At 44.0% G+C, this 17,742-nt stretch overlaps 1 protein-coding gene across 1 annotated transcript in view; it reads right to left on the bottom strand.

Annotated features, from left to right (window-relative positions):
• Spag17 (sperm associated antigen 17) overlaps positions 1 to 17,742 on the bottom strand; it is a 214,907-nt gene that overhangs the window by 143,701 nt on the left and 53,464 nt on the right. Inside the window, exon 4 of the mRNA XM_041637866.1 lies at positions 2,005 to 2,136. Within this exon, the coding sequence (XP_041493800.1) occupies positions 2,005 to 2,136 (132 nt within the window). The remainder of the gene's footprint in view (positions 1 to 2,004; positions 2,137 to 17,742) is intronic.

Below are 17,742 nucleotides of genomic sequence, written 5' to 3'. Positions count from 1 at the left end.
ACTTAATAGCAAGTTTGAAAAAGCCGAAGACCCACTCCCTCTCCAAAAGCGAGCCTTCTTCTGGGCTCAGCAGAGGCAGAAAAATCCTCCTTCGTGTTGTGAACACGCTTCCCTTAGCTGGAGCAGGCTATATGCCGCACATGGCTGCTTCGCTCTCTGCCAGACTTTCGGCTGACAAGCATTAACCTCAATTGTTCCAACTAACCTCTCGGGTAGGGTCGCCGAAATGTACATAGATTACATCACCCTGCAAACAACCCCTTTCATCTCGCATTTATGAGGAGGACTTTCTGGGGAATAATCTAGTCCAATCAGTTTTCATCAATTTATTTAGCACCTACTCAGATGGTTTCAACTCAGACACAAGGGGCTAGTGCTCTGGGAACCAGTGATAATAAGGACATTAAATTAGATTATGTAATTGTCGGGTCTTAATTGCTCAGAGTTCTGTTACTGAGTCTCATGCTTTCTTCTTCAAAAATCTAAAGTTCAAGCCACGGTTTGTTAGACACTCGGACTTTCAACAAGCAAATCAGGGGTTTTCCATAGTCTCAGAATCTCCTAACCATGCTAATACAGGCCACCATTCAGAGAAATGCTGAGCGGAAGAATAACATACACATTTTATGTCATTTCATGCATTTAAAAAATTTCTCAAGTGTCTAAGATATTCTATTTTTATTTGGAGATTGCTTGCTGAAATCTGAAAATATCATAGTAAACATTTACTGAATTTTAATGGGCACGAACACACACAGGGACTCTCCAGCATGCTGTCCCTCTGTGCAGAAGTGCGGGCGGTTTACTAAACTCGCAGTTCACTCTCACGGTTCAAGTTCTCCCGTGACACTGGCATTTAAACACAAATGTAGAGAGTGCTATAGTAGTTTCAAATTGTCTACATTTTCTTCTGCTAACTCTTAACTTCTCTGAGCGTTTCTTGAGGTACAAATCTATGATCAAGGACAGAAAGAGCATCGGTAGAGGGAAAACTCGAATGTCAACTATTTCTGTGAATGGAGTTGTCCTGGGTGCAGGGAGCCACCCCAGTGAGAAGCTACATGGGGTTCTCTTAGGAAAGTATGGAGCCCTATATTGCAAGTACAAAGTGATGTCACCGCAGCCGCCACCACCACCACCATCATCATCTTATGGCCGTCACAACTATCCAGTTAGGGCTTTAATCAAATAGGATACCTATGTCTAAGGATTTTTTTCCCCAAAAGGTAAGGATGGCATACTTAGAATATATTTACCTTTTTGTTTTCCATTGGTTGGTTTTTGCCCTTTCTACTTAAGGTCACAAGGGATCCATATATAATCAATTTCACATATGCATGTGCATACATATCACACACATATGTATAGATGTATTTGGCATCACAAATATTTCAGCATGATTTGAAAACTACGGAAAGCATTTCTTATTTCAAATAATAATCATAACAAATGCCTCTGAATTGGGCATTGCTTTAAAATATTTAAAATATTTTTTCAGATACAAATGTGAATTAAAAAAACCACGCTGGTTGATTTCCACAGGCAAAGCTAATGAAAAGTTTCCATATGAGAAAAATGAATAAATAGAGGGTCTGGAAACAGGTGCTTGTCATTCTAATAAACCCTCCAAATGAATACCGCAGATAATTTAAATAGTTAGACCCTTACTTGAGGATTTTTCCCTCTTGTTTTGATATTTACTTCTTATGACCGTGTCTCTTTCCTGGGTCCCATTATTACTACAATATTATAGGATTCTACCTTAAGACCACCTTGATTATATGCCCTGGATATTGCCATTTTCACAAATGAGGGGACTTATTTTTAATGTTATTTATCACAACCCTTCAAACACGTCTGTGGGCAGCTTGTTCCCTAAGGAGCAGGAGTGACGTTTAGGTTTGTCAGGTCGTGAGCTATAGTAGCTTAGGATGGGGGGGATGTCTTTAACTGTGTTCCCCCTACTACTTGCTGAGCTCTGGGAACCCACGTGCCGTACAGTACCTTCTTTTCATTTTCGCGTCTCTGCTGGTCCTTTGATTTAACCTGGAGAAGTTGAAATTTCAAGAGTTTCCCTATCAACGGTAAGGTCAGTTTCTCTCCACTATCCATAATGGTTCTTGCTGCCAGCAACACCTATAAAGAAACACGATTATTAGGAAGGGTGACACTGTGCAATCTTTGATACAGCCTATCAGTGATAAGAGGATGGCATGGCACTTTATGTTTTCTGATATTTGTCTTAATGCAACAACAGGACACTGCTGGCCAAATACATGCAAGGGAAATATGCCCCTGATAATCATTTCATTATCACCCTCGCCTCTGGCAAGGCAGTGAACCCTGTGCAGTGGTGTCAGACTTCCAAAACTGTGCTACATAGACACAGGCAGGGGCTCATCTGGGATGACTGACAGGTCACGCTCATGCTAAGAGAGTTTGTTGTTGTTTGGCAGAGCTGGTAGTCCAAACTGTCAAACTTTGACTTATTAGGACAATATAATAGAATCGCGTTTTGTAACAGTGGAAATGACTATATTGGCAGTCTCTTATTTCTCGGTGACCAAATCCAAGTGAAAGATAAAAGCTGCTTGACACAGGGGCACCATACGAATGGTGCACCCCCCCCCCCGCAGCTTAAAGCTGATCCTGTTGGTATGCGGACTAATTGGGGTGAAATGAGGTTATTGAGTTTTCTTTGGGTGACGACAGGCCCTGGGAACATACAGCTGTATTGTCCAGATGTGTGGCACTGACAGCCTATTTTATGGCTGTGTTTTTTACAGCTTGTTTCCCCTAAATTTCACACAACTTTCTAACATCTGGGCCCTTTTCCTTGGAGCCCCATAACCACTTTATTTACTGCAAAAAAAATAAAATCATGTAAAATATACCATAAAAGTTGTTATGCGTTTCTCTTTATTCCTGTTGTCTCCCTAATAAAGTCTGCTTCTACCTGAAGGATCGTCACAGGAGCAATCTAGCGAAGGATTTTTCAACTTTTGTTTTTTTAAAGGAGCATCATATTTATTTATAACCTCGAGATGGATTAGGTGTTGCTAGAATGTTCTGACATGTGGCTTTTCTCCCCCCGCCTCATCGGAGCACTCGCCCCTCCGGTGCATATGGTGTCAATTTCAGGCGCTCCATCTAGACAATGACCGTGTACACTGCTTCTCCAGAGCCGTGTCTTGTCTGAGGCTCACGCTAGTTCTTGGGTCAGGGTTTCCATGACCGGTCCAGTCTCTCTGACTTTCCCCCTTGCCAAGGGAAATAGTTTTAAGAAAGGGGGGCGGGGCACATATTTTGCTCCAAACCGGAGAAGGCCCTGTGGATCTTCATGTGCCAAAATGTAATTGGACTTTGTAGAGAATCCACAGGTTCCTGCTCTGCACTGAGAATGAGAAACCCAGGAAGAGGAGGTCTTTAAAGATTTCCTTTCCAAAAACCAAAGGAACAAACAGAAACCCCAAACTTGTGGGGGGTGGGGTGGGGTGGGGTGGGGTGGGGGAGATGAGTGCTCCCAGGAAGCACAGTGCTTGCTTTTAGGGCAAATTCTGTCTTGCTGGCACAAGCTATGGAAAGGGCATGATTGTTATGATTTTAGGGATCAAGAAAACTGACAGGACACCTGCATCTCCTCTCCATTTAATGGTGACCAGATCCAAGATGTTCCGGGATTCTTAAGGGGAACTGCTGCCCAGGAACTGACTACACAATGAAGCTGTGTGACTGGACCCAACCCCAAGGGTGGGGGTTACTGTTTGGTTTGAGATGTCATTTTTCAATAGAGGTTGAATAGTGTGTTGACAATCAGGCTGCTTTGTGACATCTGGTCTCAAATATTCAACGCTGGGGTTTTAAAGCTCATGGCAGTCTGGCCTGGCACATTCTTGTGGAGTAACGGAGATTATGGCGGCACTGAAGGCAGTCTGTGCTGGAGCCGGCTACCCAGAGAGGTAGCTCAGCCTTCTCCTGGTGATCTGCAAGGATAGGATTCGCACCTGTGCCCAGAAAGGTTTGAGTGAAGCTTGGCTAGTGTCATGGTAACCAATGGGATGTATCCGGATGTGCTCCCTAGTCTCTTGACTCCAGGAGTCCACCAACATTGCCTCTCTGGGGTAAAATGTACTAGAAGCACAACCAAAAGTCCCCAGAGAGAAGCATTTTGCAGGCCATCAAAGTTAATTTGCATATCTGAAAGCTGTGGCATGCTGGGTTTCAGTAGACACCTGACATTTCATCAAAGGAGCAAGGATGTCTTCCTCTTGTGCGGAGATGGGTGGTGGGAAAGGCCACAGGGACAGCAGGCACTCTGCTGAAGATGCTAAGAGGGTACAGTAGAGGGTGATGGAGCTCCTGCTGGTTCCTTCTGCCTGGCCCTGCTGGTCCATCTGGAAACCACTCAGTGGCAGACAAGCCCACAGACAGCTCAACCTGAACCTGCAAGGGGCACCACCAGCAAACCCTGGACACCCGTGTCTTCTGGGCTTTCTCTGGCGCGACTTGACTCCAGATGCGGCTTTTTTGAATGCCCTTAGGATAACTAATGAAAGTAAGAAAAACAAGTCTGTGCCAGCTTAAAAGTTGAGACTGAACCCTTTCTTGTGGGGTGTGCACTGTCCCCAGGAGGGGCAGCAAAGAAAAGGTGTGTGCACGTGAGGTCCCACCAGCAGGTCTTTCCTTTCACACCGTTACTCGCAGATGTGGAGTCAGATATCAGGACTTGGGTTTCACATGGAAAACAAATCCTTGGCGGACTTTTGTTTGAAGGATGCCATTTAGGGAATTAAAAACTGAAAGGGAGGATTTAAGAGATGATTCTCCTTTCTACAGACCACTCTGGAAAGGCTTCGTTTTCCCCAGCTTATGTGTGCAAATTAGGGAGAAAGAATCAACCTTCCACCTTTCAGGCCTCTGAAGGAAACTTGTCCAGAAGTTAAAGTCAGTGTGTGCACATGCGCCTGGGTATGTATATCTCTTTTTGTATGCGTTGCAGTCCGTGTGCTCCCTCTTCTCTCTCTGCTTGTGAGTGAATGTGTGTATTCGAAAGCAAGATAACAAGGGTTGCAAGTATTGGTAGACTTGATGGATCACAGCAGCAGGAAGTTGGCTTCGATTAGATAAAAACCTAGGTTTCCCAAACTGATTAGAAAAGCAGTGATATTATGGGTTTGAACCTGGGCACTCATCAGGTCACTACCAAATAAAAGTGCCTGGCTTGAGTCAGAAACCCAACATGAAGCCCAGGGTGAAATGGACTCATTAATATGGTGAAGACTGTGATAGGGTGAGGCCTTAGATTCCCAGGGAGCTCCATAGGTCAGTGCTGTAGATGGAAGGACCTGCCCCATGAAAAGGCTTTGAGTAAAGTGACTGAATATGACCTATTCTTGGAAAGGCCACTGTAGAAGAATGTCAAGCATTGCAGTGGAGATGGGACACTTCAGAAGTGTGGATACATGTCCTTTCTCTTAGGATGCTTTGTGACTCTGAGCTTGCTAAGCAAGAACAATGTCTGACTCTGTATCACCGTGCATGAAGAAGACTCCATCATATTTGCCATCTAGTGACTTGAGACAACAAAAATAAAAGAAAGAAGCTAAATCTTTTCCTGGTCTGGATGTCAGTCAGACCCACCCACAGATACCAGTGCTCCCCCAACCACTCCTCCTCTTTGTAGCACCTTCTCACATACTAGACATAGGCAGATACCTTCCCAGGGCTTAGAACTGGTTCCTACATTCCCATGGCAAGTGGATGGATGAATGGATGGATGGAAGGATGGATGGACGGGTGGGTGGGGGGTGGATGGATGGATGGATGGAAGGATGGATGGATGGGTGGGTGGATGGATGGATGGATGGAAGGATGGATGGACAGATGGATGGATAGATGGATGAATGGATGGAAGGATGGATGGATGGATGGATGGATGGATGGATGGATGGACGGGCAGACGGGTGGATGGATGGATGGGTGGGTAGGTGGATGAATGGATGAATGGATAGATGGATGGATGGATGGATGGATGGATGGATGGATAGGAATCCGTGAGGTTTCTGCCCGATTTCCCCAGTGTGTTTACCACATGGGACAGTTTGTTTACTGCTTAACATGTGCACTTGGTCTCAAGTGAGTGCTGAGGATGAGCATAGATTTCAGACCTGCGTTTCTCCTACCAGGAGCACAGCTTTATGGCAAGCTGAGAAGGAAACAGAAAGCGGTCACTCTGTGTGTGAGAGAGGAGATGTAGAAGGCCAGGGGAAGCCATTTCTTTCAGAAGCTTTAAATAACTATGGTCCCCCTTGCAGGAAAAAGCTTTTGGTTAGAGAGTTTCTCTTGGGGGTCTATGGAATTTTTCTCTAACTGTGGTGATTTGCAAGGCATGATTTTATATTTAGCCCCCTATTTTGGGTAGATGACTTAGAATTGGGTGGATAATCCAGCACACAACAGCTAGATTATCAAGAGTATCAAGATTATTAACAAGAGTAGACGCTGATGCTGCCCAGACTAGCACAGAGCTGAGCAAACAGGCTTTTGGATACAGAGGATCTAATGTATATATATATATTTTTACTATCACCTTCTTTTGGATAGCTCATTTCCTCAGTGTATGATTGATTCATTAGCCATTCCCACAGTGAAAACATCTCAACAGTAGAAAAAGCAAGGCAGTAAAAAGAGACTATCTTCCCAAATGTGGCACCAGACCTCTTTCTAGGGATGACCACTATGAAGCAATCCACAAGCAGCCTTCTACAATTCTCTGCACATGCATAAGTGTATCTCTCTCTCTTCTCTCGTTCTCTCTCATATATGTGTGTGTGTGTGTATACACATATATGTATACACATATACCCTCTTCATGTTTTATACTACCTTTCTATTTATATGAGCAAATGATTTGTGGCTTGTGTTTTTATATAAAAATATCTGGAACAATTTGCTCTACTGACATGTTTTGCTCATGTGTGTATATTTTTTAATAGACAGTAGTCTTCTCTTGTACGTGTGTTTGGTAATTTAATTAAGTACACAAGCAGGTTATTTTTTCATATTAGGTGTCTATATATTCTTATTAGTAGCATTTTTGTTCCTACCAATATGTCATGAGTAGGTCTGTTGTCTACCATCACCAACACAGGGCATTTTTCATCCTTATATCTTTGTCTATATTGATAGTGATAGCTTATTTGGAGGTGGGTATAATAATTGAAATGTTCTTTGTCTTTATTGTAAGATATGGCTTCTGTGTATGGTGTCTAATGATTTGTTGAACATTGCTAGAAGTCAAACGTATTGAAATTTGTTATTTTTTAAATGGGCCAAAATTAGCACGTAAGTAGCCATATGTTTTGGTCAGGGTAGGTTTATGATGTAAAAAGTGGGGAAAAGTTTAAAATTTAATTTAAATTAAATTTGAAATTGTGTTTTGGAGTCTTTTTATATGCAGAAAAGACAACTGTTCAGTCCCACCCTCAACGAACACCAGCAGTAAGTAAGCAAAGACTGTACATGGTGACAGTAACAGTGTGTGCTCAGGCGCACAGTGTGCTGAAGGGGGCAGCATTGGAGATCTGTAGGGGCTAGGCTGAGATCTTTTCTCTGGACATTTGGTAAATCGATTGCTGTGTATAGATTAACAGGGCTGGTGTGAGGCACAAATCAAAGGTTTTCAGGTCACTTCTGATTTCTCTCTGTTACCTTTCTCCCTTCTGGTAGGCTTTCTCAGTACCTGGGGCCTCTTGGATGCTAATACTCAGGAAAATAGGAGAGATTTCACTTGGCAACTCACTTTGAATTTAGTTTATTTGTATGGGTGATTGGCTGTGTTTTGAGACTGTATGCTTCAATATGCGATGTGGGGGAAGCTTTCCCAGCAATGAGTATTAGACATGGCTGTGTAGGATTGAGGGCAGGAGATGACTCTTCTCTCAAACTCAAAGGACCTCCATACCCAAGGCCAGCAATGAAAGCGAACCCAGTCTCAACATTTGTGGTTCTTGGAACACCTCTTTCCCTGCTTAGAGTTGCGGTAGCCGAGGAACAAGACACTCAGGAGAGAAATTCTGGATGAGATATGGAAGTCCTTTCCTTAGGGTTAGAATGTAAAACATCCTCCATTTGAATACTTGACTGACAGTTGGTGGTGCTGTTTGCAAAGACTATAGAACCTTTGGGAAGTGGGGTCTTGCTGGAAGAAGTGTGTCATGGGGGATTTGGAGGCAGGGCCTGGCAGGAAAAAATGTGTCATGGGTGGGGCTAGAGAGGTGCGGCCTGGCCAGAGGAAGTACATTTCTGCCAGCCAGCTCTCAGGGTTCACAGCTTCACTGTATTCCGCCCCCCAAATTCATTTCTGTATGTGAACAAGAAGTGATCAGCCAGCATCCCACTCCTTCTGCTGTTGGGCATGGCATGCTGGCCCCGCCATTATAAACTCTCCCTCTGGAACCATAAGCCAAAATAAAGTCTTCCTTAAATAACTACCACATCCTCTAACCAGGGTGAGAGCTGCACAAGCGTGGGGAAAGTGGGTGGGGTGGACACGGATACCACACAGATGGTGGGAGAGAAAAACATGGAGTGTGCTAAGTGTCAGGCACAGGGTTTGGCTATGCATGCATGGGACTCGTGGACGTGCGGGCTGTGACTGTTATTGTGTGCGCACGTACAGGTGTGATTGCAAAATATGAGTGCATCAAACAAAGTTTGGAGCTAAATGAGTTTCTAAAATACACACCGTGTTTCTATATATTCTAAAAACTGGCATTTGTGCTACTAAAAAAGTAAAAGGAACAACAGCAACACATTCGATTGGTAGTTTAAAATGAATGCGTGTGATGATCTATCATTTTTATTTATAGTCAGGAAACAAGATGCTATGTCTACCAGTAAGGATGGGTCAGATTAACTATATATTATTTATTTATTGTATACTGCCATTCTATTTCTTACTTCAAAGAGTATTGGGGCAGTGTGACTATACTTACGTAATATACCCTTATATTATAATTGTCATATATCTGCTAATAGCATTTAAAAATCAGTGGAATCATTTGCCCCAGTGTGTGTGTGTGTCTATGTGCACGAAATGTCAATGTTTAGAGTCAAATGTTGCTCTCCACGTGCTCAATTCTATGTACTTTTTGAAAAGGATGCCGGAGCAGGTAACCAGCAAACAGTTGAAAAAGGCCACTTAACACTGAGGTGTGCTCATATAAAAGGGTTCTGGCCGGGAACTGAGGCGTCTTTGTTGCCAGGAATGATCAGCTTATTGCTGAAGCCTTTTAACTATTTACCTGCAATGTGACTCGAAGGCACAAGTTAAGACACTACAGTCCTCCCAGGTAGCTTTGAACAAGTTATTTAACCCCTTCAAGCTTCAGAGTTTTAAAGAAAACCCATCTCCAAACTTCTCATCAGTGGCACTATCGATACTTTGAACCAGTAGCCCTTGTTGTAGAGGGTTTTCCTGTGAACTATAGGATGCTTCTTGCACCATGGCTTCTACCTAACTGTGGCAGTCAGTATCCCCAGACACTGTCAAAATGGTATCTGGGGGTGGGGACCGTGGATTGGCCCCTATTGAGAACCATAGAAGGAAAGAGAATTGAGTAGTGCTGTTCTCATATCAATACTGAGATTTAAATGAACACCTATAAAGACTCAATGTGGTGAGCGATACATTCATGTAATTGTTAGTTAGCTCTTAGGGGTATCTAAGTATGGAGTATGGGTTGGGGACTCCTGAATGGCTTTCAGGAGAGAAGAGGACCAGGGAGTGGCTGGAGGGGTGAGGCTCATTATCAGCTGACTAGAGCCTGAATGCTCAGTTCTTTTAACCCCTTGTCTAACCCCACTGGGGGAAGAAATCAAGGTCCATTTTGAGAAAGGCAGAAATAGAAATAGAATGTAGAGGAATAGATGTAGCGAGGGAGCAGCGGATAGAGGGCCTTAGAAGTAGAAATCCGGTTTTTCTTGACAGTGACTCTAAGGTAAGATAGAGGCAGTCTCTGGCAAGCATCCTCTAGCTCCTGAGTTTTCCCCCAGCCCCTCTGCTCTCTTTCTTCATTCCCACTAAATTCATGGGGTGCTGACTGCATTTTGCTCTTTGCGTTGCTGATTCCTAATGCGTCTAGCCTGATGTGCTGAGTGCATTTTGCTCTTTGCATTGCTGGTTCCTTCATGCATCTAGCCTAACCAGGCCACATTCTTTAAGTAATGAATAATTTCCAATGAGGCATAATTGGAAAAGCAGCTGGGAGGGTAAAGGCAGCAGCGGGAGCGAGCAATGGAGACGGGGGAAAAGGGGGAAAGGAAAAGGAACACGAATGACTGCAACACATTTTCTCACTCCAAGAGGAGGAAAGGAAAATAATCAAGCAATATTAAATTGTCTAGCCATAAATTCAAAGGTGACAGACAAGGTAGGTTCTGCAGAGATCGGAATGGCTGCCCAACACAAATGGGACGTTATGAGAGCGTTCGGGCCACAGTCTGGTGAGAAGTTCATAATGATGATAAATATCCCGAGCAGGTGACTCCCAGATCATTTTCAGCTGTCCATAATTAAACTGGGATCCATCTCTCCACAGTGTCAGGGCTGTGAAGTAATCCCAGTCATTGGGTCTTTTACATCTGTGCTGAAATGAATTAATATTTGGCAGCAACCGGGAGTCCCTGAAACTGAATAAACAATCCCCTTCAAGACTATATAAAAGTTAGGAACGTAATAACATTTGACAGGGATTAAGACCTCTTTGGGGCTAGAAGGAAGTTTCAGAAAGCAGCAATAACAAATATGTGGAAGGGGGGATTGATCCCTGCTTTTACAGACATGTATAATTTGAACTGTAATGAATCTCCCCAGAGAGATGTGTATTTTGAACATCTAACAGATATGGTCCATGTCAGAAAGCACACGCCTCCTTGAGAAACATTTGTTGGGCTTACTCTAGTAGAAAGAAGGAAAGAGAAAAACCTTCTGTCTATTTTGGAGTGTTTTGTACCCCTGGAAAATGGATACTGATAGAATCTGATATGTGTATAGACTGGAGAATCCAGCACTTTCTTTAGGTGGGTGTTATTAACACAGCACCTGATTGGCACGATGTATATCTATTTAATACTTGTTATTTGTTTGTTATTTGTACGTGTGGGTTTATGTGTGCACTGTGCATCCAGGTGCCCACATAAGCCAGGAGTAGGTCTTGGATCCCCTGGAACTGGAATTCCAGACAGTTGTGAACTGCTAGGTGTGGGTGTTGGAGACTGAACCTGTATCCTCTGCAAGAGCAGCTTAGTTGTGGTTTCTTCTACTGTGATAACCCCCCCCCCCCAAAAAAAAAAACAAAACAACAAAAACACCACCACCACCACCACCACCAACAACAACAAAAAATGCCATGACCAAAACCAACCTTGGGTGGGAAGGGCTTGCTTCAGCTTACAAGTCTAAGAGCACACTCCATCCCCACGGGAAGACAAGGCAGGAACTGAAGCAGAAGCACTGGCTTGCTCCTCAAGGATTAGCCAACCTGCTCTCTTATATAGCTCGGGACCACCTGCCTAGAGGCGGCACCGCTGCCTGTGCTGTCTGTCCGTCATCAATTAGTAAATGCACAGATTAGCTTACAGCAACCTGATGGAGACAGTCCTCAATTGAGCCTCTCCTTCCAACATAACTTTAGCTTGTGTTGTTAACAAAACCTGGGGTGATTCACAGCAAAGAGGCATACTATACAGCCCAGGCTAGTCTCAGACCAGCATGCCTGTGTCTAACTGAGGCTTCCTTCCAAGACCTGTTCGTGGCTCCAGGTGGGTTCCCATTACTTTACTTTCCTGGTTCTTCTCCCACTTGTATTTCCTTCTTGGTGTTCAGGCCCCAGAGCCCTTGCACTTGCCACCCTCTGCCACCCCATATAAATGTTCCTTTCCTAGGTCACTACACAGCTCCATCTTTCCCCCCAGATTCCATTACCTTCACAGCTTTGCCATCACTGCCAACTTTAGTCAGTTAAATTCCTTCCACTTCCCATTCCTGCTTCCCTTTCTCCATATCCTTTAGCTTTCCCACTATCGCTCCTCCACAATTAAGTGTGAGTCCTAGGAAAGCAGTGATTTTTCTTTGTTATTTTTACCAATGATAAAAATTCAAAGCTGTAAATGGTAGAAGGTTAGTCAGCAATTGTTGGGGGAATCAAAAGAAATGGCCACTGTATCCCCCCCCCCCGCCCCGCTTTTCTAGTTGGCCCGGGGCTGGCAGGAGTTCTCTGGAGGGGACACTGCTGTGTGGTTCACACACAGAGCCTTGCCCTATAGCTGAGCTCTCCTGATGGCTCAGTCCTGGTCATGTTGCCTTTTTACTATTTAGCTGTCAATATGGAGATGCTCTTGGTTGATTGATTGACATAGTCCAAAATTTCAGGATCAATCTGTCATCATTTGGACTTTTTCAGATCACTCATGTATCCAGAGGCATTCCCAATACTGTGGATTCAGAGACCAAGGAGGCTCTGCACACAGTGGTATCCATCCTTGGGGTCTAGATTGGAATCAGCCTTTGCACACAGTGGTACCCATCCCTGGGATCTGGATTGGAATCAGTATTTCAAGTGAGTCCTCTAGATGACATTGTATGCCACATCAGAGCTGCTGGCAGGTGGAGGTAAGAAGACAGAAATGTAGAACCTCACACCCAAAAGCACGCCCCCCTGCTCACACTTTAGTACAGATCCTGAGCCTGTGACCCCCGACCCCATCGATACAGGCCTCACTTATCTTTCACTTCTGTCCGCTCCTGCTGCTGAAATTTTACTAATTATGCAAGTCTCTTCCTCTTGAAGTAGGCCGTGAGGTTACAAAAGGCCTGGATATTCTTTCTGTATCTCTCATAGCACCTAAAATCTGTTTTGAAATTACTTAAAGCAAATATTCCCCCTCTTGAATTCCAACAGTTGGCGGGGCCATTCCATTATCTCAGAGAGTCTGAGAACAAAAGCACGCTCTAATGAATTCCATACTTACAGAACATGGCCAACGAAAATATGATTACATATCCAACTCTATGATATTGTGCTTATCAAACTGAGGATTAAAAGTGGAGTGTTGAAGAGGGCGTGGCTAAATTGGACCTGTTGGAAAGCATGCGAATTGGCTCAAATTGCCTCTGGTGCATTCTGCATCTGATGACAGAGTGTGTCAAAGCCTTGAAAAGCTTTGTAGACCCGGTATTTCCAGTTCATGAAAACTCTCATGAGGAAACCATCATAAGTATTGGTAAACAGAATAAATGGAGCAGAGCTGAGAGGAGCTAAATACATTATTGAATAGAAATATACTTCCCACCACACACCCTGAATATAGATTTAGACAAATCCTAATATCACAATGTGTGGAGAGAATCTAAAATACATAATTTACATTTTGCAAAAATGTGTATAGGACTCCAGGCGGTAGGATATTCCACAGATATATTTAAGTATCTCTCAGTACATGGCCTATGATTTTTCTATATTTTCCAGATTGTGTATAATTTCTATAACTAAAATATATTGCTGTTACCTTAAAGGTTTACAACTTATGCATGCAAGCTAAACCCCATACAGCATTTAACTGTTATCGATGGTGCTGCCCTTCTACCTCCCACAGAACTCCTGTGCCTCAGTCCAGTGTGTCTGCCTGTCCTGGTCCTCTTCTACTGCTAGGTCCTCTGTGATCATCAGGCCTCAATAGTGAGCTGTATAGTAACTAGCCCTGCATAGCAGAGCTCCTTTATAACCCCGGGCCTGGACCCACCTGCGGAACTTCCCCTGGCTGGGCCTTTCGCCTGCCCTTCTTGACAGGAAACCCCACTGTTTGGCAATTCCACTTGCTCTCTGTGCTTGATTGCTAAGAATTTCTCTCTAGCATTACGTCATAAGTTGCCCATTCCATTGCAAGACGTTTACTTAAATCCCTTCTGTCAAAAGCGTAGGAATGACCCTGGCATTGCTCTGTACACTCACCGTCACTTACAGCTTCTTGGTTGTCATTTGGTAACAAGGTCACTCATTTCGGTCTGTTTTTCATTAGATTAAAAGGAACTTGAAGGCTAGAATTAGCTTCGTGATCAACACATGGTAAGCTACCAATAAAATAAGCAACCAATAAAACTCATGTTGAATAAAAGTAGTAGCATGAACATCTCACGGAGATTTTCAGCAACCTCTCGCCCCTATGCAAAGTGCGGGCTGACACGCAGCCATATTTGCTCCCCAGGTCAGCCTGGTAGGAAGGCTGGGGTAGCAGGAGGCTGCTCTACTTCACTGGCTCAGTAAGCGAATGGGGCTAGAGAAGCTCTCTCTTAGAGCTCCAACGGTCCAAGCTCCAGCTGCTATGGTTACTGGTTTTCTTTCTGCCTTTCCTCTCAACCCCTGCACCCTCCTCCCCAATTCTGAAGCTATTCTGTTCATTTAATGCTTGTCTTGTTCCTTGAGCAAGACATTGAAGGCTTGGCGATGGAGATGTCGAACTGACTGAAACTCTTCTCCTCAGTGGCGACAGTTTAAACAACACGCATGTCCTGTTGTGTCTTGAAGTGGAAGTGGGTGTGCTTGTGAATGTATCTTTGGCTCATGGGGTGGAATCCATGGCTCACTAATTTTTCTGGAGACATGATGTTAGTCTACACAGACTAACACATAGTTGCCTTTTGCAGTGACTTTCATTTTGTCACAACATATTCATTGATGTCACATTTATCACTTGTAATTAGTGCTCTAAGTCCTGGGAGCTGTACAATACTTACAGATAAATGCTTTCCAGCAAATTCTGTGCAGCTTTTGATTATCACCATATCAGTACTGAACAATTACTGTTTTTTAAAAAAGAAAAAATGGGTTGGGAATGGTGACACATGCTTTTAAGCCCAGCATTGGGAGGCAGAGGCAGGTGGATCTCTGTGAGTTCAAGGTCAGCCTGGTCTACACAGTGAGTTTCAGACCAGCCAGGACTGCCCAGCATGGTGAGACTCTTCCCTTCAAACAAACCGACAAAACATGCTGATCTAGAGCAGAGCAGGTCTGTCTGGAAAGGGGTCCTGGACCTCACAGTCCCTTCATGACACCTAATCAGGCCCAGCCCCCCTCACTTTTTCTCTTCTCAGTATCCCCAAGCTTCAGGTGATTCTAGAGATATTTAAAGGTAGTGTCTGTCAACTTACAGTTTTCTTTTCTCCACTTATTTTGGTTTACTGTTATGTTTTATAAGTTTATGCGAAGTAATCAGTAATACACGTGAGAGAGTCCTCCACCCTTCGGGGGGCGGGATGTGAAAGACCGCAAAACTTAGCCCATATTCCTGAGGCCAGCTGTACACAAGAAGAGGCTTGCGTTTGGCATTTTACATTCAATAATTAAAAAAGACCTTTATTTTTATGTCATATCTAAAATACACATCTTTATTAGTATTTATGTAATTGTACAATAATTCTCAGCATATAGCTTTAGAACTGTTTAAAATGTTTATTTTTATTTTATGTGACTGAATGCTTGCCTGCATGTATGTCTGTGTACTATGAGTGTGCAGCGCCTGTGGAGGCAAGGAGAAGGCATCCGATGCCCTGGAACTGGAGTTACAGGTGGTTGTTAGCTGTTGTGTATGTGCTGAGATTTGAACCTGGGTCCTCTGGAAGAGCAGGTTGTTCTTAACTACTGAGCCGTATCTCCAGCACCATAAGTGACTCTAAGATGAGGGGGAAGACTGGCCTTGTACGACTAGAAGAGAATCCCAGAGCTGGATCCTTACAGAGGTGTCCAACCTTTGGACCCAGTGACCTGACACTGTTGTCTGCAGACACGTGGGGCTGTGTTCACAGCTGTGCTGGCATTCGTGCAGCTAGCTCACTGGCGGAAGGACATGTCTGGATCAACAATCTCAAACAGAATAAGATTAACTTCCAACTTCTTGCCTCGAAGCCTGTATGTTGGAGAACTTGAGGTGTCAGAGTGAGCACTGGGGTTGGGTCAACGTAGAGCATGAAGCTCTGTGGTTGTCCGTTGTCATCAGCAGGCAAGCACTTGGTTCCTTCCAGGTCTCCTCACTGCTTTAAGACAGTGGCACTCAGGTGTGCTTCATGGGCAACTTAGTGGGATCAAAATTTGATATTGTGTGGGAAAGTAATTTGTAGTCTAGGATAAAAAAAATCTCTCAAATGTTTAGTTATCATTATTACATTCTTTATGATCCTGTTCAAGATCATTGACTGATCCAGAAAACACTAATTCCAAAAATACTGAGTGGCTGAATATGGGAGCCTCGGAGCTGAGTTTTTGCGCACTCCCACAGGGCTCAGCTGATTGCTCCTGTTGGCTTGCAGCGTAACTTTTAACTCTTGGCTTTGCTAACTCTTCTCACCTCCCAGACACATGCATATCTCCTTGAGCTCCAGATTTCCTCCTGATACGTAAATGCATGCTGAAAGTGTGCCGGATAGAATGGGCTAACATTCCAAAACGGCAGATTCATTTCATTTAAACTAGGGTTTTTATGGACAGTGTGCCTGAACTCAACAGGCGGCTGTGGGGGCTATTTTTGGACAGGCAGAATTTCCAGCACCTCTTAAATCACATCACACAGAGATTGCCTCTCCGCCTCCGTGCAGGGCGGGCCTGCATTCATAAAACGGGACACTGGCCCAGGGCGAGACTGGGTCTCTTTTCTGAATCTGTGACTAACGCTCATTTCAGCTTTTGGAAAAGGAAAACACCATACAAAACCTCACCAACACATTCCCCGCTGTTTTCTCCAAAGAAAGGGGGAAGTGTGTGTGTGTGTATGTGTGTGTGTGTGTGTGTGTGTCTGTGTGTGTGTGTGTGTGTGTACTCATGTGTACATGTGTGTTCCTCCAGTGACTGAGGAATCCTAAGACGAACCACTATAGGAAGCCTCTGGCAGTGTTCTGTGATGGTTTTGTGTGGGAAATTGAAACAAGTTGGCAAGGAGAAGAATTCTTTCTGCATAATTCAAAGCAGACATTTACTGGAGGAAAAGCAAATCAGAAATTTGCTGTCGGCCTCTGAAATTTTATTAGTTACAAAAGGTAATATATTAGTCCCTTGCATCAAATCCAGATAGAGTCTCCCCTGCTTCCCCCTCCCTGATACTCTAAGATGAACCTGAGAGCCACAGGATACAAGATCAGCTTCTCATGAAGGATGTAGCACTCGGAGTGACCTGTGGCTGTGTCACACAGTATTGTCCCCTGACCCGCTTTTCTGTGGCTCTAGAGAGGTATGAAAGGGTAAAAGCAAGATCTGGAAAGGGTTGAAATAATTAATGTTCCTGATAAAAGTGGAATCTAATCAACAGTGTCTTGACAGCAAAGTGGATGCTGGCTACTTCATGTTATTCATGGCAAAGTTGAGCAACGGTGTGCATGGAGCCATGTGGTCTCTGCAGGCTTCCTGCTCACCCAGCTCATTACACGAGTCTGATAACGGCCAGACAGTGGTGGTGTAGGCTTTCCAATCCCAGCACTTGGGAGGCAGAGGCAAGTGGATCTCTGAGCTTGAGGCTAGCCTGGTCTGCATAGTGAGTTCCTGGACAGCCAGGGCTACATAGAGAAAAATCTGTCTTGGAAAACCGAAAAAAGGAACAAAAAAGACTTGTTTCTGAACAGCATGAGCACTTGAGTCAAGTGAGTGTGAAGGCAAAATGTGAATTTTAACAATAGGCCCATGAAACAATTTCATAATT

Source organism: Microtus oregoni, unplaced genomic scaffold, assembly GCF_018167655.1.
Source record: "Microtus oregoni isolate MIOR12 unplaced genomic scaffold, Mior012 000054F_ref0000373, whole genome shotgun sequence".
NCBI lineage: Eukaryota > Metazoa > Chordata > Mammalia > Rodentia > Cricetidae > Microtus > Microtus oregoni.
Note: the sequence above shows the minus strand (reverse complement) of the source record. Positions and strands in the feature narration are given on the sequence as shown.